This window comes from Grammomys surdaster, unplaced genomic scaffold, assembly GCF_004785775.1.
Source record: "Grammomys surdaster isolate TR1022 unplaced genomic scaffold, NIH_TR_1.0 126039, whole genome shotgun sequence".
Lineage (NCBI taxonomy): Eukaryota > Metazoa > Chordata > Mammalia > Rodentia > Muridae > Grammomys > Grammomys surdaster.
The window spans coordinates 2,915,309-2,942,029 of NW_021620852.1; the positions used below are offsets into that span (position 1 = coordinate 2,915,309).

General features: G+C 41.5%; 1 protein-coding gene across 5 annotated transcripts in view; it reads left to right on the forward strand.

Annotated features, from left to right (window-relative positions):
• The window catches only part of Rapgef2 (Rap guanine nucleotide exchange factor 2), a 218,398-nt gene extending 194,365 nt beyond the window's left edge, over positions 1-24,033 (forward strand). For 4 of the 5 annotated variants that reach the window (XM_028754903.1, XM_028754904.1, XM_028754906.1 and 1 more), the window contains 10 exons: positions 2,302-2,513; positions 2,599-2,722; positions 3,263-3,286; positions 4,299-4,522; positions 6,231-6,437; positions 10,574-10,726; positions 15,878-16,103; positions 16,676-17,235; positions 19,057-19,356; positions 21,998-24,033. In XM_028754903.1, the coding sequence (XP_028610736.1) occupies positions 2,302-2,513; positions 2,599-2,722; positions 3,263-3,286; positions 4,299-4,522; positions 6,231-6,437; positions 10,574-10,726; positions 15,878-16,103; positions 16,676-17,235; positions 19,057-19,356; positions 21,998-22,023 (2,056 nt within the window). In that variant the 3' untranslated portion in view covers positions 22,024-24,033. The remainder of the gene's footprint in view (positions 1-2,301; positions 2,514-2,598; positions 2,723-3,262; positions 3,287-4,298; positions 4,523-6,230; positions 6,438-10,573; positions 10,727-15,877; positions 16,104-16,675; positions 17,236-19,056; positions 19,357-21,997) is intronic. The other variant, XM_028754905.1, reaches the window with a different exon arrangement.
• Positions 24,034-26,721: the final 2,688 nt, after the last annotated feature.

Sequence of the window (26,721 nt, forward strand, 5' to 3'; positions counted from 1 at the left end):
TGTTGGAGTAGGTGTGTCACTGTGGGTGTGGGCTTTAATACCCTCATCCTAGCTGCCTGGAAGTCAGTATTCTGCTAGCAGCCTTCAGATCAAAACTCTCAGTAGAACTCTCAGCTCTTCCTGCACCATGCCTGCCTGGATGCTGTCATGCTTCTGCCTTGATGATAATGGACTGAACCTCTGATCCTGTCAGTCAGCCCCAATTAAATATTGTCCTTATAAGAGTTGCCTTGGTCATAGTGTCTGTTCACAGCAGTAAAACCCTAAGTAAGACAAAGATGTTGCAGCAGGCTCTCCCTGTAGTAGCCCAGGCTGGCATACAACTCAGAATCCTGTTTCCCAATTGCTGGGATTATACATGTGTGCCACCATGCCCTCCTCTGTTTCTTATACTTACCTTACTCTTTCTTGTTGGCTGAGGAGATGGCTCTGAATGTAAAGTGCTTACTGTGCAATATTACAGACCTGAGTTCGAATCCCAAGCACCCACATAATAGCCAAGCACAGAGTTCTTTTAACACTAGCTCTAGGGAGGCAGACAGGTGAACTCTGGGGATATACTAGGCAGTCAGTCTGGCAGAAACGGTGACCTGGGAATATAACGAGAAACTGTCTCCAAAGAAATGGATGGAGAGGAATAAAGGAGGTCCCATATTGACTTCTGGTCTCCATATGCATACAGACATACCCCACATACAACACATGCGCATGTACACATGCACTTAAAATCAAAATTTACAGACATGTCTAAAAATCTCTCATGATTTAGAAACAAAGTCTATATCTACACGTACTTGTATATTCATTTATTCAGTTGTTATTTACTCTAACTTCTGACAAATTATTTGAATTTCTCTGAATACCAGTCATTTTATATGTAAAATAACAATTACCTGCCCCTCCCCCCAGTAAAGTGAATCGAATGAAATAGTAGCATGTATGGGATTTCATCAGGCTGCATTATTGCAGATGTTCAAAGTTAACTTTCTTCTTTTTTAAAAACTGTTAACAGTGGAACTAGGAGAAATGCAAACATAATTTCATTGGTGTTAAAATGATTCTGAATCATTTTAGATGTCTGGGGTATTCATACTTATGGCTAGTGTAACTTTTGTGATTGAATATTTACCCAATGTTTATTTTTTCAAATACTTGTTATGAGCCACACGCTGCTCTGTGTGTGAGGCTGCTAATTGTCATGTCAGACTCTGAACTTTAAATCTTATAATTATATTTAAATTAAATAGATTTAAAACTTTAAATCTAATAAAAATCAACCATGTTTATTAATCAAAATAGGATCTATTACAGTCAAAGTATGCTTACCAGTAAGAAATAGGTTTGTCTTTTCCAAAAATCTATGTTTCAGGAATCAACTAAGTCTTAGTATTTTCTGCATCCAGATAGTTGTAGATGCATTTTCCCTACAAAAGTTGTGGTGCTTAAGGAAGCTGTAATTGGTTGGTAGAAATCAGGTCAATATGTTAGATAAAGGTCAACTTTCGGACCAGTTTGTTCACCTTTAGAAGCAATGTATATCATGTGGTTGAGTGTTATCATGAAGAAGAATCAGACCCTTTCTGTTGACCGGGGCTGGATGGAGGCATTGCACGTTTTAGTTGGTGCATCTCATGATTGGTTGAACATACTTCTTGGATGTGATAGTTTTAGCCAGGATTCAAAAAACTGAAGTGGGTCAGACCAGCAGCAGACCACAGTGACCATGACCTATCCGGTGCAAGTTTAGTTTGGGAAATGCTTTGGAGTTTTGTCTAGGTCAGACACAGAGCTGGTCATTACCAACCATCCTACTCAATCCTTATCACCTGTCACAGTCTGCTGAAGAAATAGTTGATTTGTTATTGCAGAAAACAAGCAAAACAGAAGGGCTAGCCTGTCAAGGTGCCAACTACCAAGACTGGTCACCTGAGTTTAATCCCTGGACCCACATGTTAGAAGGGAGACCTGGCTCCTTGAATTTGTCCTCTCACCTTCATATGCTTACTGGGATAACCTCCGACACACTCATACTCACATGAATGGGTTGATGAATGAATAAACGAATGAACAAATGAATATTTAAAATGTTAAGAGAACACAAAAGGAAGAAGTATAAAGGCAAATGGTCTGGCCTTGACCCAGTTTTAGCTGCCCTTCCCTCCCTAGTCAGAATTACCATGAACTCTTAGGCATTGTATAAATGTCCATGCATGAATGGCTTACAGACAGAGGTGTTACATTGTCTTCCTCCATTCCGAGAGCATCCTTTAGTCATATCTCTCTTCTCTTCTCCCCACTCAGTGGCCTAAACCTGGCACCAGTGGCAAGACTACGAACCACCTGGGAAAAACTTCCCAATAAATATGAAAAGCTATTCCAGGACCTACAAGACCTGTTTGATCCTTCCAGAAACATGGCAAAGTACCGCAATGTCCTGAGCGGCCAGAACTTACAGCCTCCTGTCATTCCCCTGTTCCCTGTCATCAAGAAGGACCTCACATTTCTCCATGAAGGTGAGCGCAGGTGGGCACTGTCTGTTCTGGTGGGAACTCAGAATGGACACTGTGTGACTGCTTGTTCCTCCTCTGTTAATCTCAGGAAATGACTCAAAAGTAGATGGACTGGTCAACTTTGAGAAGCTGAGGATGATTGCAAAGGAAATCCGTCATGTTGGCCGAATGGCCTCAGTCAACATGGACCCTGCCCTTATGTTCAGGACTCGGTGCGTGAGTTGTTGGCCGTGGCATGTGTCGGGTAAAAAGGTTAAAGTGAGCTTGCCCACGATGAAGAAACGCTGAATAGTTAATGATAGGAGTTACATTAGGATATACTGAGATCTTCAAGCTTCAGTTTGTGGTGCTGTCTCTAAATTGGAACCAGAGCACAAGTGCCAGCAGCTTGTCCTTCACATAGTTTTAGTGAATGTTGGGTACAGTGTTTACTTCTTATTTTTAGAACAATGAGACACAGAGGTAGAGCTTGTAATCGGTAGCACCAGCTAGAGCAGAATTGTCATAATTCCATACATTGTGTTCATCTGTTGGTGCAGTGAGCAGTGGTTAGCTCAGTAGTGGGAAGGGACAAAATTGTAGTCTTTTAAGTCAGAGAGATGTCTGTAGTGGATGCGTGCGAGGTGACTATGCAGTTAATGTCTGTGGGCTTCTAAAACTGCTTGTCCAAAAGTCTGGTCCTTTCTTTCTGAGCTTGTGATCTTTCTGTCTCTTTCTACACCCGTGCTTCAATCTCCGTGGCTCACTTACAGGAAGAAGAAGTGGCGGAGTCTAGGGTAAGTGGCAGAGCCTTTGCACGCTCAGTTCTTGCTCATCTTGCCATGGCATTGTTTTCTCACCTGCTCTGTTTTCTGAAGCTTTGCTTCCCCCCCTCCCCCTTAACCCTCTTGCTCTATCAGAATGCCAGATGCAAACTGACTTCAGATTTAATCTGTTGGGGCATTCCTGAAGTCAGGTCCATAAGAGCTGTTAAATGATTGCTATTATTCTGGGAAGATGTAGACCAGAAAGATTTCTTGGCTGCCTGAAAGATTGTATTGTAATGTAATTTGTGTGTTTTGAAATGAAAAAAAGTAAAGAAGCTGGGAAGGGAAGCATGCTCTTAGAAGGTAGAAATTGTGCAGCTAAATAAACCCTATTGCACACATGCAGGAGTGGTGTTAGGCACCCTCATGCCTTAAAACCAAAGTTTCTACAGCTCAACTAACTACTGTTTTCATTCTGTATGAATCAGCCCCCTTTAAAAATAATTCTTAACAATTCATGTACTAAATAGTTTCCATAATAAATGTTTACATTTGCATGACCATTGTATTAACAGATTTACTGTTTTAAAAACTCATCATATTCAACCCACAGAGTAAGAACACAGTTATGACCAGTGTAGCTGGGTTTAATGAAATCTGTACAAAATTCTCCCATCAAGAAAAGCAAGTTTCATTTGGTAAATTGTCACTATGATCTCTCAGCATCCTTCTGTCAGTACCCTTGCACAAGCATTTATATGCAATTATGTTTTCTGGCTTCTGCGAGAGAACGGACTTTGAATGCTCTGTGAGATGAAACAGAATTTACTGGTAGGAGCAGAACATATGGCAAAGATATTTGTGTCTTTGTATTATGTATGATTCCTTTTAAACTCTGTTATTCTGGATTCCCCCATAGCAGTTTACTTACTGGAGTGGGGCGTGGGACCTTTCAAGCAGACTCTTTACACAAATCTGGCAGTTCTGGTAGATTAGCCCACCCATGCTCCAGAGAGTTGCAGGCTTGTTTTCCGTTTTACAGGTCGCTGAGTCAGGGCAGTGCGAATGCCACAGTGCTGGATGTTGCTCAGACGGGCGGGCATAAAAAGCGGGTACGCCGGAGTTCCTTCCTCAATGCCAAAAAGCTGTATGAAGATGCCCAAATGGCTCGGAAAGTGAAGCAATACCTGTCCAACCTGGAGCTGGAGATGGATGAGGAGAGTCTTCAGACACTGTCACTGCAGTGTGAACCAGCAACCAGCACATGTGAGTGCCTCCCCAAATCAGCTGCAGACTGTTCCATGTGTAATGGTGAGGGCAAGTGGGGGCTTGGAGCAACAAGGCACACAGTGCCTGAGGCACACTCTTCTTGTGGGTCTTCGTGTCCAGTTAAGTTAGTGTGGTAATGGGTCACTGAGCTCACACCTCCTTGCTTTGGCTTCATCTCACACAGCCAACACCACAAGCAGGGAACACAGAGGAGATTGTGGCTCCGGTTGGCATGCCTTTTTTTTCCTCACAGAAGAACTCCCAAAATGAGGGACAACATGGTTAGGGATTGTCAGATCAGAAGAGTACAGTACTGGGTGTGCTGGCTTCTGAGTTAACTTAGCTCTGACAATGTCCAATGCCCATTAAACAGGGGTCCTATTGCACAGTCTACCACATCTTAGCCCGATGCATAGGTTCAAATAACTGGCCAGGCTATGAATCACATGTGGTGGTGCACATCTGCAGTTCTAACTTCTGAGGAGGCTGACGTTGGAGGGTCGTGTGAACCCAAGGTTTCAGTTGCCACCCTGAACAACATAGTGACACAAAACTGTTAAAAATGAAAAATACGAATGTAGCCAGTCTTTACATGGAGCGCTTTCCTGTATATCGGCTCCTATATTATTAGATGGAAGTGTTTTGCTTTTAGGACACTTTGTGAACTTCTAAGGGCAAATTTGAATTTCATCTTCTTCATAGTTTAAATGTGAGATAGATAGCTTGAGAAGATCACGTGATTCAGTTGACCCAGGGCATGAGACTGGAGCGATGACTTAGTGGCTAAGATCACTCTCAGCTCTTCAGGGGATCCGAGTACAATTCCCAGCATACATGGTGGCTCACAACCATCAACCACTCACATTCTAGGGGATTCCATACCCCTTTGGACACTCAATGGCCATCTGTACCCATGACACTATAAAGGTCCCATGTGACATGGCTAAGAGCTTGCTTAGATGAGCAACTTGAGTTTCCTAACCTTGGTCCCTGAGTGTGTGATGTCAGTGAGTTCTGCATGCGGAGTTTCCACAGCACTTAGTGCTCCTGTAAACTACCTTCCACCCTGCAGTCCCTGAGCAGCACTGGCTGCTGCTTGCTCAAAGACAATGCTCCATCCTTGGAGCATTTGATAGTAAAGTACATTACAGTTAACAACAGTATCTCAGATGTGGCAACAAATTTTGGATGCCATTTTAAAACAGTTCTTGATTTCCCTATTTTGATTTGTATCATGTTTTTTAAAACATTTATTTGTTTATAAACTGTAGATGGTTAGTGCTGCATATGCTATTTCGTACACGTGGAGGTTAGAGGACAGCTTGGTTCTCCCCTTCCATAGTTTTCAGGGAACAAGCTCCAGTGGTCAGGCTTGGCAGCAGCATCCTGAGACATCTTGCCTGCCAATGTGTTTGCATGTTTAACATTCATGCACATTGACCTGTCCTGTTTTTTTTTAACCTGTTGCTTAGCAGTTTAACCCTCTTTTGAGATCACTCATTCATAAGGCAAATAAATATACTTGTCCTGAAATGCCTCTCATTTTCTGAAGCTCGAGTTTCCCCTCCCTCTGTTCTTGGGGTGGCAGTGGGGGATGGGGTATAAGCTGGTGATCTAGCTGCACATCTCTGCAGCCCTGAACTTGTCTCCATATTATGCCTACACCTTAGCTCTATGCTCTGTTTTCACCCTAAACAACTGCTAGTGCCCAAGAATCCTGGAGACAAAAAGCCTGTCAAGTCTGAGACCTCCCCAGTGGCTCCACGTGCAGGGCCCCAGCAGAAAGCGCAGCCTCAGCAGCCGCTGGCACAGCCACAACCACCGCATAAAGTCAGCCAGGGACTGCAGGTGCCCGCTGTGTCCCTCTACCCTTCACGAAAGAAGGTGCCGGTGAAGGATCTGCCACCTTTTGGTAAGTTTCTAAACACCCTTTTCAGGTGGTATTTGCTGGGAAATAATGTTTATCCTGGATAATTTGGCCTGAGGCATTTTATTTCTCTGTGGCTATCTTCTAAAACAAACGGCAAATTAAGCTTCACAACTTTTTATAAACAATGTTTCGTTTTTTCTTAGCATCTATTAATTATATAGTGGGCTCCACTGTTGCACTCGTCATAAATCTAATACACTATGATCCTAGTGGCCTCTGTCACTCTCTCCTGTTTCACTTCCCCTCCTGTTAACATCTCCCAACAGTCCCCATTCTACTTTAATGCCTCCCCCTTCTCCTGACCTCAAGTAGACTCTGCATAGCTGTATTCCGAGTCCGAATTATTTCACTGAGCGTGATCTCTAGTGCCATCCATTTTCTATACAAACGACATAATTGCATTCTTTTGTGTGGCCGAATAATCTTCCACTGTGTGTATGTCGGTATTTTCTTTATCCATGTGTTGATAGGTGTCTAGGTGGGTCAGTGGTGTTGCTGTTGGGGAGAGTGCAGGGGTTAATGTGGATGGCACGGGTGGTGTAGGTTGGTCATATGCTGGTTCTTGTTCAGCTTTGGAAGGCATTCCATACTGACTTCCTAGAGGCTGCTGGGCTTGCCCACCTGAGTCTACAAGGCTTCTTCTCCTCGAAGTCCATTGTCACTAGCAATTGTTGTTTTCTTGATGGTCATTCTGACTAGGATGAGATGGGATCTCTGTGTAGTTTTGATCTGCATTTCCTTTGTGGCTAGGGATATTGGAGGTTTTTCGTGTGTTTATTGGTCAGTTGCATTTCTTCTTTGGAGAACTACCTGTTCAATTAACTTTTTAACTGAATTTTTATAGCATTTGATTTCTTGCTTTTTATATATATTCTGAATATTAATTCCTATTGACTGACTAGTTTTCAAAACGGCCTTCCATTCTGTAGGAATAGCATCTTGTATATTAGTTAGGTCATCTGTCATGGCAACTTAAGGGTTGACACAGGGGACTGCACTCTTATTGACTTAAGCTTTAACAAATACAGAAGTTGACCTCATTCGCATACATCATTTAAGCAAATTTTGTAACTACAAGAAGGTTAGACAAAATATGTTTAAGTTAAATTATTTGTCTGAAGTGCTTTTTGTTTTTTATTCTGAGGGCCTATGAATCAAACCAAAGCACATGCCAGGCATGAAGGTAGATTCCCACTTGATGATCACCTATTCTGTAACTTGAAAGACAGAGGACACAGCTAATGTCTGAACAATAAGGAAATCAGGAATCTTCTTTGCATTAGCAGTACCCTGCTCATTGGTTCTCTGTGTAAATACACCACAGAACAGCTTTCCATACAACTATTCTTGCTTCTGAATTTATGCAGAAGAAAACAATTAGAACAAAAGGAAGGAAAGAAAATTTTAAAGTTGTCCATAAAGTTGGATTTGGAAACTCATTCCCATTCCCTGAGTTGACAGTAGGTAGTGTATCCCACCCGTGTTCTTGTTCTGAGTTGACAGTAGACTGTGTCCCACCTGTGTTCTTGTTCCTGATCTGACAGTAGGTAGTGTGTCCCACCTGCACTCTCGCCTCCTGATCAGTGAGTGTTTCATTTGTGTTTGTAGGAAACAAGAATCTTTACATGACATGTTTTCCCTTTCCAACTCTTGTGTTTGTCTTATGGCAAGCAAACTGAGTGGCATGCTTCCCTATTGCCTGTGTTCTCAATCCACATACATTCCTGACTGTTCTGCCATGTGCTTCTGTCTCCTCCTCTGTGCTGAACTTTGCATATGGAAGACTGTCATTCTTCTTTTTATCTACAAATACCCATTAGCTATATTTAACAGTGAGGTTGGCGTTCCTGAATATAAAGCTGTCTCCCATTTTCTCAAAGAGAATGTCTCTCAGAATATCTTCTAGGTTCATTTGAATTTATGAGCCTTATAATGTGGATGAAATGTCACCTGTCATCCTGAGATTAAGTTTAATGTATCTAAAGTTGCACTATAAAAAAATACTAATTTAAAGATATTAAGAGGTTTTCCTCCCCCAGTCTGTTTCATGGGCTTATTTTGTCCTAAACAATTCCAGCATCTTATACCTTAGTAAAAGTACATTGTACCTGCAATGTGTGGTCATACATACCTGTAATCCCAGCATCCAGGTGGACTGTGAGTTTGCAGCCCATCTGGGCGGCAGAGGTTCAGTGGCTGCTGGGAATACTTAATGAAACCCTGTTTCAAAAAGTAAATAGGTTATGATTAGAATGACTTCAAAGTACCAAACATGGCTGCTAACATGTAGCATCTTTACTTATCTACAGCCACTGAGAGATAATGGAAGTCTTTTGGAAAGTGTGTATGAGAGACTGGCCCTGGAAAAAGTTTCCTATCAAAATTGTTCATTCATAGGTCAGTGAAATGGCCAGTGTGGAAGGGTGCTTGCCACTAAACCTAATGACCTGAGTTATCCCTGGGAGCCACATCATGGAAAGAGAGAACCAACTTCAACAAGTAGTCCTCTGACCTCCACACATTCAACATGGTATAAACACACACAATAAATAAATAATCAATTATAAAAAGCCTAGTGTGTTTGTATAGAGACACAAACACACACATACATGAATAAACGTGTTCTTTCTCTCGTTCTCTCCCCCCCCCCTTTCTTTCTTTCAAGTCAGGGTTCCACTATGTGGACCAGACTAGTTTCAAACTTACCAATATCCACCCGCCTCTGTCCTACAAAAGCATGTGCCACCACACCCAGCTTAATAAAATGTTTTAAGGGGAAAAAAGTACCCATTCATGTAGCATTAATATAGTGGATAAATTTATGCATACTGTGTATGTTAATACTTTGATACTTAATCAAAGAACTGCTTTTAAGAGTGATTTTGTAATAGAATTACATTAAAACAGCATCAAGGGGTTGTTGATGGGGCTCAGTTAGAGAGTGCCTGCCTAGCATGTATGAATTCCTGGGTTCTATCCCCATCACTACAGAAGCCCGATATGGTTGCTATTGTCTAAGCACTCAGTACGTGGAGGCAGGAGGATCAGAAGTGCTTGGTCATCCTCAGCTACATAGAGTTCCAGGCCAGCCTGAAATATATAAATAAAATAAAATAAAACAGTGTCACACCACTAATAGAGGATATACACTGAAGGGTTGGATTCCATCAACTCCTTTCTAATGGGTCTATTAAATTTATGATTATTAAAACCAGCCCTGACTCAAGATAATTATAGGCTATTATGACATTCCAGAAATGTCTTGATTGTTCAAAAGCAGCCTGAAAGTGCTGAATCTGTAAGGCATTTTAATGTGACTTCCTTATTTCACTGTATTGTCATGGGGTTTTGTTTCCTCCGTCTTCCTTCTCTATTCCTGTGTTGGTGCTGGCTCCACCCACCCCTTCAGAAACCTCTCCTGGGCTTCTGGAGTACTCCACAGAAGACTAGCTGTCTCCTGCCTTCTTCTCCCTCTTGTTATTTAATCAAATATTAATGCCATGGCTGCCTTGGAGCCTTCTCATTGACTTTCCGTGGTTAACTCTTGTTAGCTCTCATCCCTTTACTTTGTCTCTCCTCCTACTACCAACATCCCCCCCCACACACACACACACATGCTATCTTCTTTCTCAGAACTGACTTTTCCTAAAATACTGAAATGTCTTGTTCCTAACTCAAACTTGAGGCTCAACTGGAATTGAAATGGGATGCCTGCCTTCATCCTTAATTCAAATGTCCAGTTCTCTGGCTTTTTCCCCACTGTTGCTTAGTAAGACAGAGCTGAATATCTCTGGCTGGGGTTCATAATCCAAGTAACACATCAAAAGTAGTGTTTCAAGTGCTCTGATGGGTAATCAGTGAGAAGCTATCCCATGCCGTGCTTCATATGCTTTGCTTCGTAAACAGAACATTTAGGTCAGAAATAGATTGAAATTGGCAATGCTGAATATTGAAACAAAAAAGGGCTTTTACTATTTAGTCTTTCAGTCTTCTTCACTCTTTGGTTGTTTATTGGAAAGCCTGTGTGTGCTAGTCGAGTGCTCTGTCACTGAGCCATACACCCTCAGTCCTTTCCATTCTCTAAAATGGGAGCCTGAATTATTATCATTTTTTTATAGGCATAAATTCTCCACAAGCTTTAAAGAAAATCCTGTCCTTGTCTGAAGAAGGGAGTTTGGACCGTCATAGGAAGCAAGCAGAAGATACAATATCAAATGCGTCCTCACAGCTGTCATCACCCCCCACCTCACCTCAGAGCTCTCCAAGGAAAGGTAGGTCTCAGTGACTCCTGTCCCTGCTCAGGTCTACATGTTTAGTCCAGAGGATTCAAGAGCGGTTCACTCTAAAAGTTTCAGTATTGTATGCAAAGGATCTGATGGGATGTGACAGTGGATTTTCCTCACCTGTTTATAAATTTGGAAGAATGATGATGATGATTGTGGTTCCCCTTAACTGGCTAACAAAAGACAGGTGCTAGTGTTACAACTAGTATGCTAGGAAGCCTGTGACAGCACAGGAATATCCATTTTCTTACCACCAAACCCAAGACATTAACCTTAGAGATAAGAAACCACACACTAGAAAAAAATGCTCGTTTATTTGTCTTTCTGAACTTCAGTTTTCTCGCCAAGGATAGTATTTTCAAATTCCATCCATTTCCTGAATTTTCCATAGTTTTATTTTTCTTTATGGCTGAATAAAACCTACTGTGTATGTGCACCACATTCATTGTCCACCCTTCTGCTGGGCATCTTGCATATCCTTGGCATTTAGAATAGAGCCCCAGTAGACATACATGTGCACATATCTTATAGGTTGGAGTTGTGGGTATTTTGCTAGAAGTATAGCTGGGTCATTGATAGTTCTGGTTTTAGTTTTTTGAGGGACCTCTACACTGATTTTCACAGTGGCTGCACAGTTTATATTTCCCAGGGCCATGAAGAGAGACTCTCCTTCCCCCATATGCTCATTAACCTTTGTTGTCACTGGTTTTCTAGATGACACTCTGACAGTGGTGCCTTAAATATTTCCCTCATGGATAAGAATTCTGGAATTTAACTTTAATTTAATTTAACTTTTTACTGGTCTGTATGTTTCTTCTTTTAAGTGCTATATTTTCAGCTGAGTGGCTTGTTTATTGGTGGCCATCATGGTTTGGAATGTTTCATCTTTCCAGTTTTATATATAGCGTAGATATCAACCCTTGTGTGAGATAGAATTGGCATAGGTTTTTTCACATAGGCTGTGGTCACTTAGTGAGTAGTTTTTATTGTTATAGAGAAGTTCATAATCCCATTTGTCAGTTCTTGGAGCTGTTTCTGGTGCTATTTGACTACTAGCCTGGACCTAAATCTTGAATTAGTTTCCTCAAACAGTTTAATCATTTTAGGTATTAAATTGAGTCTTTGGTGTACTTGGGATAGACTTTCATGTAGGAGGAGAGATGGGGACCCAATTTCATTCTCTGTACGTGGAAGTACCAACATGTCTGCTTTGCCCTTCTCTTCCTTGGCATATGTTTTTAACACTGTCGTCAAAAATAAGGTGGCTGTAATTGTGTGGGTTTGTTTCTGGGCACTCCAGTTTGTTCCAGTGATCTTCATGTCTCTCTTTACGCAGTACTGTGCTATGGCTGTCCCCATGACTAAGATACAGTCTGAGATCAGATATGATAATGCTCTGAGCAGTATTTATTCTGCTTAGAATTACTTTGACTCTCTTGGTCTTTTGTGTCTCTATGGGGATTTTAGGATTTTTTTTTTCTAGTTCTGTGAAAAGTGTCACCTTGAATTTCAACAAATATCATTCCAGTGTCTTAAAAGTTTGCATTGTACTAGTCTCTTACCTCCTTTGTTAAGTTTATCCCTGGATAGTTTCACTGTGTCTTGGTGCTGTTATTAATGGGATATTGTTTCTAATTTTCTTCTCTGTAGCTCACTATTAATTATATTAAAAAGTGCAGACTTTTTGTATGTTGATTTATATCTTGCACTAGACTGAAAGTGTTTATCAAATCTGTAGGGTTTTCAAGACTTCTACAAATATAGTTTGATCTCTTCCTAATTACGTTTTTATGGAAGATACTAGTAGTCTTCACTGGTGTCTTTCTTCTGTTAGGTTTGGAGGCAGCAACACTGGATACTCTTTAGGAGGAAAGTAGTTTTTAAGGGATAGGATTTTTTTTTAAGGGTTAAAAGCATCAGTATTAGAGCAGTGAAGTTAGGAGTGAATGAGAAGAGAGAATGGGAAGGATGGTGTAGATTAAGAATAAGGAACTGTGTGCTGAAGGATCAAGAAAACAGTAGAGACTGTAGATGGCTCAGCAGTTAAGAGCACTGGCTGCTCTTCCAGAGGACCCAGGTTCAGTTCCCAGGACCCACATGGCAGTTCACAATCACTTGCAACTTCAGTTTCAGGGGATCTGATACTGGCCTTCTTCTCAGGCACCAGGTACCCACATGGTACACCAGCTTCACAAAAGCAGAGCATTCATGTCTGTAAAATAAATAAATACAAATTTAAAAATAAATAATATTTTCCAGTGAGATACAGGTTACAGCCCAACAACTTAACGCTTAAGATAAAAACATGTATATACTTTTTTTTAAAAAAAAGCTTAAATGTATATTTATAGATAATAAAAAAATTTAAGGTAAAATAAAATAATAATTAAAGAATAAAATAATACAAACCCAAATGAGCAGTAAATGAAATAGAAGGTACTGTGTTCTCAGCCAGCGTTCTTCCTTGGTTTGGGCTGTATTCATTCCCTTGGGGTGCTGCAGCAGGTTCCCCCACTGGCCTGCTGGGTCCCTGTGGCTCCTGCCTGCAGTATCTGGCATGGGGTGCTGAGACCCCTCAGCTTCTAGGTCCCTTTTCATACTTCTGTTGTCCCCATAGTGTGTCTGCTGAGGTCCTTTGCCGTATGTTGGCCCTTGTTCTGCTGACCCTCTGGTTGATGCTTCTGCAGGCAGCAGCACAGGTGGGCACACAGTGAGTGCTGTTCTCTCTCAGCTTCAGACTCCTTCCTATGGTGCAGGCTTCACTGTGCTACACTTGACTCTTGAGATACTGAGTTCAGCCCCTTCCCTGATATTTCTTTTAGATATAGACAGCATTTACTTATATAACTATTTAAAACTTTTTGGTTTTTGAGAGGGGGATATTATTATTTTTAAAAAATCTTATGAGCCCTGCGTGGTCCAGAACTGATCATGTCCCCAGACTTTCAGCAATCTTCCTGCCTCTGCCCTAGATTAACAGTCATGTGCTACCACTGCTGGCCAACTTTTTAAAATATTTTGTTTGTTTGTTTTCATTTTCCTCTCATTTTACAACCTGACCACAATTTCCCCAGTGCCCACAACCTGCCCACCACATATCTACACCCCCCCCCTTTATTTTTACTGATCATAAGTGTAGGAAGAATTGTTTTTATATTTTTTATATTAAATTTTTTCTAATTGAAATGTATGCCACAGTAATATGGCATTGAAAATGTGAAATGTTAATGTTCCTTATTTTGTTCATTATACAGATATGAGTCTTGATTGCCTTTCTTGTTTTCAAGAGACTACATCTATCCTTAGGTTGATATTCTCTCAGATTAAAATAGCTGAGATAATTTCTTTCCACAGTTCCCCATGTCGCTCCCTCCATCCGCTGACCTATCAGTTGCATGTGTGTCAACCAGGAGTAAAGGAGATTGTTTTCCTTACAGTGTGAAAGGGGCTAAGAGTTTAGTGACAGAGCAGAGTCAGCCTAACCATAGCTTTCCATACATGTGCATACAGTGGTTCCAGGGCTCACTGAGTGCACACAGGAGTTCTTTTCTGCTACGTGGCAGTGGAAGTCAGCTGAGGTCTGCTGGCTCCTGGCAGTTTTCTCTTTGAATTGAGAACGGGAACAAGAATAACTGTTCCCGGAAGTTTTAGGATGGGTAGGGCTTGTAGAACCAAGCCTGCTGGGAGAACTAGTTGACTTGCTATCTAAGAAAACAGAAGAATTCCTCCAAGTATCAGGCATTGGGACAGACTTTGTGAGGAGAGATTCAACCTTGTCTGTTGGAACTTGCAGTGTGATTTATTAAAAGACACACCATAAATAACTATGTTAAACCTATGTCAAGACCTGTGTAGCTTTTGAAATATAAATCAGGGTCTGTATGGACTGAACTGACATTTAACATTCAGATGCGCTCTGGTATTGTATTTGTTTTGTAAGTAGCATTGGAAAAAAATTATACTATAATAGGTGTAAGAAGTGCATGCCTCTCTGAGGCTGGTAAACAGAAAGATTGGTAGATGCTATCCTGGGCTAAAAGAGGAGAAATTTACATTGTGTGTGACTATCTATTTATCAGCTTTATATTATTATGGAAATTTTAAAATTGAGTGCTGAGAAAGATGGAGGAAGTTTTCATTAAATATATAAAATTGTGACTGCAAGTTTCCCCTCTCCCTGAATCTTGTGACTATCAAAATTATTTTTAGGAACAGCTGAGAGTTATGAGTCCTCTCAGAACAGGAAATGAACATCTATTGAGCCAGTACAGGGCTGAGGAAATGCATGCTACATCCTTCAAAACAACTCTCTTGTAGGCCATTAACTAATACATTATCAATGTTGAAAAAATAAATGACAAAAATCCAAAAGTATCTTCTTCATGTCTTATCCTTGTTATCTTTGTGTCCACTTAAACTCTTAAGAACGTATGGATACTTCCTGTCGAACTTCTGTGCCATTCTCTAAAAGTCAAAACATCTATTCAAAATAAGACACTCAGACAAGTGTGGTGGCACACACCTTTAATCCCAGCACTAGGGATGCAGAGGCGGGTGGATCTGAGTTCAGGGCCAGCCTGGTCTACAGATCAGGTTCTAAGACAGCCAGGACTACACAGAGAAACCCTATCTTGAAAAACAAACAAAAAAAAAGCAAATAAGACACTCACTGTCTGCAGTTTGAGGATTGGTCCACATTTCTAAGACTCATCAGTTCTTCTTGATGGAGTTTGCTTGTGGGAGGTTTTGGGAGGCCAGTTTTGTTTGTCTTGTCATACTCTGCTAAGGTTGAAATTGATGTCTCAGACATGCCAGACAAATGCTCAGTCTTTGAGCTGTGCTCAGTTGGGCTTACCAACAGCAGTGTGTTTGTAGCTAAAGAAGCAAGAATAGTTGAGACACACCATAGTGTCTTCATCTTCACTGAGGGTGTGTAACAATAGATACTTTTCTCACCATTGAATAAGCAACTTATACTTTATTAGAGTAAAATTTGAATCTCTCAGTCTTCAGGTATTTATACATTCTTGAAAAAAAAAACCCATTTCATTGTCTACTTATGTTTTTGCCCATTTGGTGGACCTGTTTACTTTTTGAAGCCTAAAATATCTAACTACTGCATTTACATTTCTCATTCAGGTTATGCGCTGGCTCTCAGTGGTACCGTGGATAATTTCTCAGATTCTGGTCACAGTGAGATTTCTTCACGATCCAGTATTGTCAGCAATTCTTCTTTTGACTCAGTGCCAGTCTCTCTGCACGATGAACGGCGCCAGAGGCATTCTGTCAGCATTGTGGAAAGCAACCTAGGTGTGGGCAGGATGGAGCGGCGGGCCCTGACGGAGCCTGATCAATACAGCTTAGGGTAAGCGGCTGTTCCTCTCATTCTTTCCTCTCTTTCTATGGGACTGTGAGTAAGTGCCTTGCTATTTTTGTTGGGCAGTCTGCTTTTATAATTGTGTTTACTCCTCCTGCTCCTCTGTGGCTCTGTGCTGCAGGAAGAGTGTAACAGTTGTAGACATAGCCCAGTCTCTGTCTGAGCTGCCTTCCAGAGGAGAGTGGATAACCAGAGTAGAGTATATTCTACCGTCCTGAGCATTGTAGGGAAAGTCTAAATGTTCCTTCTTTGTAGCAAGTTGTTCTCTTCCCATGTTTGCTTTGTAGAGAGATGAACGATATGGCAGATCTCTGATCCCATTCAAGAGTACTTTCTTCCTTTCTGGGGTGGAAGAAAGCCGCCTTTCTAAGGGAAAAGATATTTTATAGGCATGGCAGCTCATGTCTGTTATCCTAACACATTGGCTGAGGAAGAGGTTCGTGAGTTGAAGGCTAGCCTAGACTTCAAACCAAGAGCCTGTCTCAAAGCAGAGTAACAGCTCATCAGCAAAAGGGTATTTAACAGCCTCACATCTTCCTTTCCTGTGTTTTGCTGGATAGGTCATTTGCCCCAGTGTCTGAAAGCCGAGGCCTGTATGCCACAGCGACAGTCATCTCTTCTCCTAGCACAGAGGAGCTTTCCCATGACCAAGGGGACCGTGCTTCCCTCGATGCTGCTGACAGCGGTCGTGGGAGCTGGACGTCATGTTCAAGTGGTTCTCATGACAACATACAGACCATTCAGCACCAGAGAAGCTGGGAAACCTTGCCATTTGGGCACACTCACTTTGACTATTCAGGGGATGCCGCAGGTATATGGCCCTCTGGTGGCCATATGGACCAAATTATGTTTTCTGATCATAGCACAAAATATAGTAGACAAAATCAAAGTAGAGAGAGTCTTGAACAAGCCCAATCCCGGGCCAGCTGGGCGTCTTCCACGGGCTACTGGGGAGAAGACTCAGAAGGCGACACGGGCACTATCAAGCGAAGGGGTGGGAAGGATGTCTCCGCTGAGTCAGAGAGCAGCAGCATGGTGCCTGTGACTACAGAGGAAGCCAAACCTGTCCCTATGCCTGCCCACATAGCTGTGACACCGAGCACTACAAAGGGACTCATCGGTAAGTGTGGAAATGGAGTGCTGGGGTGCACCTGAACCATGGGTGTCACTTAACTACCGTGGAACTGGGTAACAACTGTGGAGACCGGCTCCTCTCTCAGTTGTCCATTGCTGCATATGGTTCCAGCTCAGTGGTGTGATCAGAACTGAGGTGACTTGGCCTTGTGGTCAAGATGTGCAATTAAACATCCAGTAAAGATTAGCCCTCAGCCCACAACCAATAGGTCCAATAGGTTCTTGGTGTGGCTGTTATCTAGTCTAGTTTTTTCACTTTACCTGAAAATGATTAAGATAGATATCTATGTTCTTCACACAGTGATTTCCTTTCATTGAAACTTACAAGAATGGTTTATTATTTTCTTATCCCCTTGAATTGTATTAAGAACTCTATATCCTTTGTATATTGAAACCTTTTTCATTGATTTTTGTTATACAGACACATTGTTTCTCTATTAAACAAATTCTTTGTGCATTCTAGAACAGGAGTAAAGAGTTCAGAAATGAGTATAAACTGGGGAGAGGGGTGTCAGTCAGAGCCAAAATCCCTGTCCTCTGACACTTCAGACACTTTGCTATGCTTGCTCGTCTTTAAAATGGGCTTCATAATTTTACCTTCTAAAACAACGATATATTTATTTTTCTTTTAGGAGCATAGGTGTTTTGCCAACATATGTCTGGTGAGAGTGTCTAATCCCCTGTGATCTGCTATGTGGGTGCTGGGAATTGAATCCAGGCCCTTTGTAAGAACAGCCAGTGATATTAACCACTGACCTATTTCTCTAGCCCCCATAATTTTATCCTAATAGGGTTAGTGTGAGGATGGAAAAGGTCTTGACAATATCAGCAGTACCTGAAAGTGCTGGTGCTCTCTGATATAAAGACTGGTGTGCTCCTCGAGTCCCAGAGTGCTATTCCCTGCAGCATGCATGAATGAATGTCTGTCTACTAGAACTGCAATGTAGCTTGTGAGGTATGGAGAAAACCTTCTAGAATACAGCTATATCACACATCACTTGTATTAACGAGGAAATAGTTCTTTGGCCACATAAAAGGTGATGTGTGGATGTCAAATTTAATATACCTTCATGATGAGTAAGGAAGTTCAGTTCATAATTCTTCAGCTGGTTGTTTTGAAACATTTTCTGTTAACAAACTAATTCTCAGGATTTTTATTGATGAAGAGGAAAGAAAAATTATCTCTAGCTCCTAAAAAAAAAAATCAAGAAAAGAAAACTTGAATTGTAGTCAGTTTCACAAATTTCTGGTTACAGGTCACAGATTAATAGTTTTTCATTAAAGAAATCATGAACTCTCAGGAAAGCAAATGCCGTTTGGTCTCCAGGACTTTGTACGTTGTCATCCTGAGCCAGTCTTCTGATTTTACCTTCATTGACTGTTTTCCAACATGAAACCTAGAGAGCTGGAACAATACAGAACTGGTTCTCCAATTGATATTACTGGGAAATGTCCACCAAACATGAACTGTATCCCTCTTCAGGTACAGGAAGAGAAGAGGAAAAGGGGATTTTTACCTGGCTCTAATGTGCTCCAGCCATGTTCCTGGTCCCTCTTGTGCCTTGTTTTGCTTTCATCTTCACAATAGGGCTACGGGTTAGGTGGCCAATAGTTTTAACGTACACTATTTTTAGCTGAATTCCCATGGTTTGCAGAAGTAGCTTTGTTCAGCACTCATACCACTACACAGAAATGACCTGGTGAGTATTTGCTACAGACAGCCTGGTTCCCTAATATGTCTACCCTGCGCAGCAGCCTTATGGAGCTTGAAAGGCCTTGTACCTGACACCCTGCCTTGTCTTTGCAGCACGGAAGGAAGGCAGATACCGGGAGCCACCTCCTACACCTCCAGGCTACGTGGGCATCCCCATCACCGATTTCCCAGAAGGGCCTTGCCACCCAGCCAGGAAGCCCCCGGATTACAACGTGGCCCTGCAGCGGTCCCGCATGGTGGCACGGCCTACTGAGGCCCCAGCACCGGGCCAGACTCCACCTGTAGCCACAGCCAGCCGGCCAGGCAGCAAGCCGCAGTGGCACAAGCCCAGCGATGCAGACCCACGCCTCGCGCCGTTCCAGCCGCAGGGCTTCTCCGGAGCGGAGGAGGATGGTAGGCTTCCCCCACACCCCACCCGGGCTCCTGGGATAACCCACTGGGAACTTGTAAGAGTGGGGACGGTGGCTCCAGGAGTTTTAACTGCATGCTGTAGAGGACTCGTTTTTTTATTTTTTATTTTTTATTTAATTTTTCCTCTTGCGAGAGGAAGAACTTTTCTTTCAATGGTTTAAGAACTGCAGCGATTATCAGAGTCGCTTGCCTGGAAGAAGGTATGGACTTAACCCCCACCCTCACGCCAATCCCCACCCCTGAGCTAGGGTAGAGCCCTGGACCTAGGGGGTGCTAATTCTACCTGTGACACAAGTAGCCTGGATTTCCATCACAATACTTAGTAAAGCTGAAGCTTTTTTGTGGCTCTGTTTTAAGGATAAGAGTAAAAATCTCTGGTTGTTGCTCATTTCAAGAATTCAGAGAAACATCTTCACCTATGGAAGCGCTGCTGGTTAGGTTTCCAGTGGAAACATGGCAGTTGGCAACTTAGTAGGTAGAAAGTGGCTTGGAAATGACAGAAGTAAAAAGCTGTGCACAGTGTAGAGCTCTCTGCCTTTCTTTAGATGTTCCTGCCACCACTGGGTTGAGGGCAAGGAGATCCTGTTCCTCACTCTTTTTAAGTGCTCAGGGTAGTTTACTTTATTACACAACCATTATAGAAAAGTCTAAACATAATAAGTAGGAATTACAGTCATTCAATTGTAGATAAATAAATATTGACATTTTTGTATATTCTGGAATTTTTTTAAATAAAGGTTTGTTTATTTATTTTATGCATGTGGGTACACTGTAGCTGTCTTCAGACACACCAGAAGAGGGTGTCAGGTCCCATTACAGATGGTTGTGAGCTACCATGTGGTTGCTGGGAATTGAACTCAGGACCTCTGGGAGAACAGTCAGTGCTCTTAACCTCTGAGACATTTCTCCAGCCCTCCTGGAAATTTTTTGTTTTTATTTTATGTGGGTATGAGTGTTTGCCTGTATGTGTGTGTATATGAGTATACATGCCTTTTGCCTGTGGAGGCCAGTTCAAATGAGAGCACATTTGATTCCCTGGAACTGTTAAAAAGGTTGTGACCTACCATGTGGAGTGTGGGAAACAAACGCCCAGTCTTGGAAAGAGGACTCCTTCTAGACTTCTTATGGTATAACTGTGTTGTTAAAAACTGAGGGGCTTGTGGCTAAAGAGATGGTTCTGTGGCTGAGAGTTCTTGTTTCTCGACTAGAGGACAAGAGTTAAGCTCCCAGCACTCACATGGACATCTTACAGCCCCTGTAACTCTAACTACAGGAGATCCAACACACTCTGCTGGCCTCTGGCTCTCATGTGTGTGTACATACACATACAGAATGTAAAAAGCAAACGTTTTTAAAGGAAGGCCTGGAGGGATGACTGTGGTTAAGAGTGTATACTGCTCCTGCAGCGAAGTTCCGTTTCCTTAGTTTCTTCTGGTTCCCAGGGACAACTTTACTCACATGCATGTACCTCACACAGAAACAGGCATACATATAAAATAAATCTTAGAAAACTACATTTTGTATTAGAACTTAAATACATTTTACTAATAACTTTCCAACCAATAAGAATGTAATGTACATAATTTTATTTATTTATTGCTATCTTAGTTTGGTTCCTTTTTCTGTTATAAAAACATTTTGACCAAAACCAACTAGGGGAAGGAAAGGGTTTATTATATATCACATTCCAGGTAACAGTCTATCATTCAGGGAAGTTGAGCAGGAACTGAAGCAGAGACCCTGGGGAAATACTGCTTACTGGATTACACCCAGGCTCACATTCAGCTCATATTCATAGGCCAGTCCTACTTTCCTAGTGATGATACCACCTGCAGTGGGCTGGACCCTCCTACATCAACTAGCAATCAAGAAAATATCTAACAGGCCACCTAATGGAGGCAGTTCCTCAAGTCAAAGTTTCCATTTTCCAGGTTAGTCCAGGTGGCAACCTAGACTGCCCATCACAATTATTACTGTTTATAAGACAGTAGGCTGGACCAACTTCAGGTACTTACTCCTGGCTCAGCTTCCTGGGTGCTGGAATTATGGACCTAAATGACTACACCCCGTTGCCTTGTTAATAGTTTGTATAAACCAGGTATGACAGTGCACAGATTTAATCCCAGCGTTTGGGAAGCAGAGGCAAGAGGATCTCTTTGAGGCCAGCCTAGTCTACATAGGGAGTTCCAGCACAGCCAAGGCCACATAAAGAAACCCTTTCTCAACCCAGCCCCAAAGATATATACACATATTTTTGTGGATATTGTGGATATTTGTTGAGATTTGCATGATGCGCCCATTTTGTTGTTTTTGTTTATTTTTTGAGACAGGATTTCTCTGTACAACCCTGGCTGTCCTGGAACTTGCTCTGTAGACCAGGCTGACCTCAAAGAGACCTGCCTGCTTCTGTCTATTGAATACTAGAATTAAAGGTGTACACCATCATGCTTGATGATGCACCCATTTTAAGCTTTTAGAATTATGAATACTTGCTTGCCAAAAATATGAGTTTTAAGTGAGTGTCATTATAATATTTTTTTAAGTTAAGTGAATACATGATAGCGCAAAAAAATTATCTATTTGCTGATTCCTTATTTTGGTTTCTCTCCTGCTGTGTTTGCAGAAGATGAACAAGTGTCTGCTGTTTGAGGCACAGGCTCCTTGATCCAGAGTGAGCTACCCAAAGGAGAGCACAAGAAGACGTCCCAAGCCTTGGAGCCTTGGCACGCACATCTGCGGATGGTGGACCAGTTTGCCTCCTTCCCTGCCTTAAAGCAGCATGGGGCTTCTTCTCCCCTTCTTCCTTTCCCCTTTGCATGTGAAATACTGTGAAGAAATTGCCCTGGCACTTTGCAGACTTGTTGCTTGAAATGCACAGCCCAGCAGTCTCTGAGCTGCTGCCTGCCACGTCACGCAGTATCATTCCAAATTCCAAGGTCATCACAAGGTGATTCCCTCTGGCAGCACTTCTCCATGCCTGGAAGGAGTTCCCAGTCCTCCTCCTAGATTTCAGTCCAGTCCTAGCCCTGATCTCATTTGGAAGATGAGAAAAGCTAGCCTTTGAACTACTTGGGGTCTCTAACCCACCAAGGAAGACAAAGACTGATATGAAATCCTTTGAGTACAGTGCTTGTCCACTTGTTTACAATATCCTTTAAAAAAATAAGTTTAAAGATTGTGTTCAGAGAGTAAATGTTATATCCATTTAATGATTACAGTATTATTTTGAACCTTAAGTAGGATTGCCAGCCAGGGTTTCTGAAAAACCAAATATGCCGGACAGGGTTTGGCCACACCAAGGGAAGACCTGGGCAGTGACCTTGTCTTCCCATGTCCTTCTGGCCATGCCCGTGAAGTGCCCTATCCCAGAAGCATCAAACATTAGCCAATTACTTAAATACCAAGACTCCTCACCTGCTCCTTCCCCAGTGGGTGAGGCTCTAATGTAAAACTGTTTGCACATGGCCAGGGGAGGGAACTAGGACATGTGTGTCCTGTCTGAGCCTTAGGAGGCAGGATGGTGTTATTTGAGAGTGTGTCCTGCTCAGTTACAATGGATGGCAACCCCTGTTTTTAAGTTATATTTTTTTTGTTGTTGTTTTTGGTTTTGTTTTTTTTTTTTTTGAGTTTTGTTGATTTAGGGTTTTAGAGATTTTTGTTTTTATTTTTTAAAAGAAACATTTATAACTGGATAGCATTGCAGTGAAGCAGCCTGGGGTGTTGGAGCAAATGCCAGCTGTTTGTACTGCTCTTTCAAGACAGCCTCCCCTTGCTGGATTGGCACCAGAGAGTATGTCTTTAAACATAAGTAAAGGTCACAAACATGGTTAAATACGCCAGCCTTTGCAAAGAGGGTTAGTCACCAAAGACTGACCTGTAAGTGGTTTTGTGGACGCTGCATATGGAGAAGGCCTAAGGGTAGCGCCCGTCTGCTCATAGCTGCTGTTAGCCCAAGAATGACTGAAAATGACCCCGCTGGTCTATTCTTGTGTTGTTTTTGCACAGACTCCGGAAAAGTGAAGGCTGCCAATCCGAGTAGTACTCAGATGTGAGGGGCTGCTGATCTTGGATTTTTCCATTAAATTCAGCTGATCATATTGATCAGTAGATAAACGTAAATAGCTTCAAATTTTAAAGGTCGAATTGCAGTGTTTTTTCACTGTGTCAAACAATGTCAGTGCTTTATTTAATAATTCTCTTCTATGTCATGCCGTTTGTCTACTTCTGTATCACATTGTCACTTACGCATTTGTAATTTTCCATGTAATATGCATTATTGCCAGTTTTACTCTATAGGCTATGGACCTCATGTGCATATAGAAAGACAAAACTCTAGCTCTACCACAAATTGCACAGATGTTATCTAAACATTAAGTAATTGTAGAACATAGGACTGCTAATCTCAGTTCGCTCTGTGATGTCAAGTGCAGAATGTAAAATTAACTGGTGATTTCCTCATACTTTTGATACCACTTGTACCTGTATGTCTTTTAGAAAGACATTGGTGGAGTCTGTATCCCTTTTGTATTTTTAATACAATAATTGTACATATTGGTTATATTTTTGTTGAAGATGGTAGAAATGTACTATGTTTATGCTTCTACATCCAGTTTGTACAAGCTGGAGAATAAATAAATATAACATAAAGCCTTGTCTACATTTTTAATGACTTGTGCATGCCTTTTACTACTGAAATGAAGCAGAGGTTGCACTACAGGATTGGACCTCAAGTGGCTGAGAGTAAGCCTCTTGCTTGGAAGAAACTGAGTGACAGTCTGTTTCCTTTTCTTGGCTCTTTATTGGGTCAAAGAAATTAATATTAATGTTAGCACCAATTAAGCCATGTTCAAATTCTTCCTGTTTCTTGAGGCTCAGTGCAGCATTTGTCTCCTCTGTACCTTCTCCCAATGTAAATCTCTATAGGACATCATGGCATGTTTTTCATTGATACTCCCAATTACTAAGGGGACAGTTTGGCTGTTCAGTGTAGACATCCAGCTACATGATACTCTTTGGTCTGTAACTTGTTTTGTTTTTGTTGCTGGGGTTGAACCCAGGGACCTGTGCTCACTGAGTAAGCTTAGTCTAACTCTTAAAGTCTGAGTAATAGTATTTCAGTCCACAAAAGGAGCATTTATATTTTAATAGGTAAAAATCAGTTAAGTAGCTGCCTGCTTAAATACATTTTGAGAGCAAAGAGTCTTCCTTTGAGCAGATATAAGTAAAAGTCCAAGAAGCTGGACTAAATGCAAGGAGATTGAGAGGCCGGGAACTGAAAAGAGGTGTGGGAGGGTTGGGAAGGTTGTTCTCCCACTCACCAACTCCTGCTAACTCTATCAAAATGGTTCGGAGATGTGAAGAACAGGAAAGGTTGTCCTAGTGACTTCACCTGTTTCAGAGAGTGTTCTCATTGCCTTTCGTTTTCTGTAAAAAATTATGAAAAAAGTTATTTGTAGCTGCTATCCTTGTCTTATTACCCTTCCACACTCTTAAGTAAGCAACCATTATAGCCAAACAGCCATGTGTAATACTTCAAGCAGTAAGTACCAACCATATACAACCAGTAAGGGGAACAGTTTCCATGTACGTGTGAATAATATAACTGCTGTTTACTGCTTTAGTTGGCAGCATGAACCTGTGGGAGGGGGACCTGAAAATGAGTCACCCTAAGGTTGCATGCAATAGCCAACTTTATTCAGAGCATCTTTATAAAGACAGTTTATATTCTGAGGGTTAAGAATCATATGAGGTGTTCAATCACAAGGACAAGCCACATGTGGCAAAAATATGGTTTTCCATAGACGCATATGGACAATAACAGCTGAAGTAAACTCACTCCTATCTGCTACACTAAGGAGATGCCTGAAAACACATTCCAAGAACAATTCTGTGTTTCGAAGAAACTGAGGTCACAAGACTCTTGTCTTGTTTTCTTGTAATTTTCTCACAAGCTCGCTGGCATCTCCCCTTTTTTATTTTTTGATAGCAGGATACCCAGAGTGATTGTGACTTGAGATGTTCTAGATAAAACTAATTTGCATTTGATGCGTGAGTATCCTATAAGCAAGCAAGTTATAAACACAGTGGATATTAGAACAGTGAAAGCATTGTTTAATTCTGTGCCACCAAGAACAGAGATCCAAAGTATGTCTGATACTACTAGTTACATTATTATATTCATCACAAAAATCTAGAGAATCGCTTGAAAAGAGACCCAGATGATTAGTAGTTCTAGTATCTTGTAGAATATAATCTCATATTTGCCTTTAACAGAAATACAAATTTTATGATGTCCAATGCAATTGGGAAGTGATCCAAATTCTAAGGAGAAATTAAAGTCCCTTCTCCAGGTGAAGGAGTGAGTCTATTACAACCCAAGGTAACTTCTCCCCAGGTGCGTAGGCTGTCACTTGGCTCCAGGTGGGCAGACTTGACTTTGGATGGTAGAGCCACATCTCCTTTTATCATTTAGCTGGAGGCTCGCTATCTTTCTGGTGACTTACACTGTCTCCTCACACTCTGCAAGAGTCTTTGATGGCTTGGGGCTAGATGAGCTAAAAAGGAATCCATGATGTTTCAGTGGATCCATCTGCAATGACAGATGCAAACTCCTTCCCAACTTTCTTCTGGAGAAGTAAAAATGGGGCAGGTTAATGCATCTGCTTGCTTATTCTACAGGCCTTAACTGTAATAGATGAATCAAAGCAGCCAGTTCCACCTGTTGGACTGAGGAAAAAGTATACCAAGAATCCCACTCATATCCTTAGATGAACCATCAATAATATAAGTATCTATGGAATGGGGAAGGTTGAACAATTTTTGTAATTACAAGTTCTGTTCATGAGAGAATTCAATAGCTTAGCAGCTGGATAATGATTTCCTATCCATCTGTGGTAATCTGCAAGTGGAATTTAAAAATCCATAGGTTCTGTAATGCTCTTTTAAATGTTAGGGTTAATATGATATAGCAAGGATAAATTCTATATAATTATTGACATCAGGTCCTCCCTAGATTTGCTAAATTGAGCAAGAAGAGTCAGGTAAGCAGTTAATATTTTTATGGCCTTTGTGCTGTAAATAAATTCATCCCAAGGTTTATCCTCTTATTCTATAATACCTATAAGAGACAATTTATTGGGGAAAATAAGTTTAAAGGCAGTGATCCACATGATAAGCAAACACCTCTTTTAGTCTAGAATCAGATAGCTGCAGTTCTTGCACTCTAGATGATATAGTAGGCCTGTCCAACACTGCCTTTCCTTTGAGAGTTTGAAATAGAGACGCTAGGGCTTATAAACATTTTGATTTTGTTGAAATCGCACTGGAAATATGAAGTGTACCTCGTGA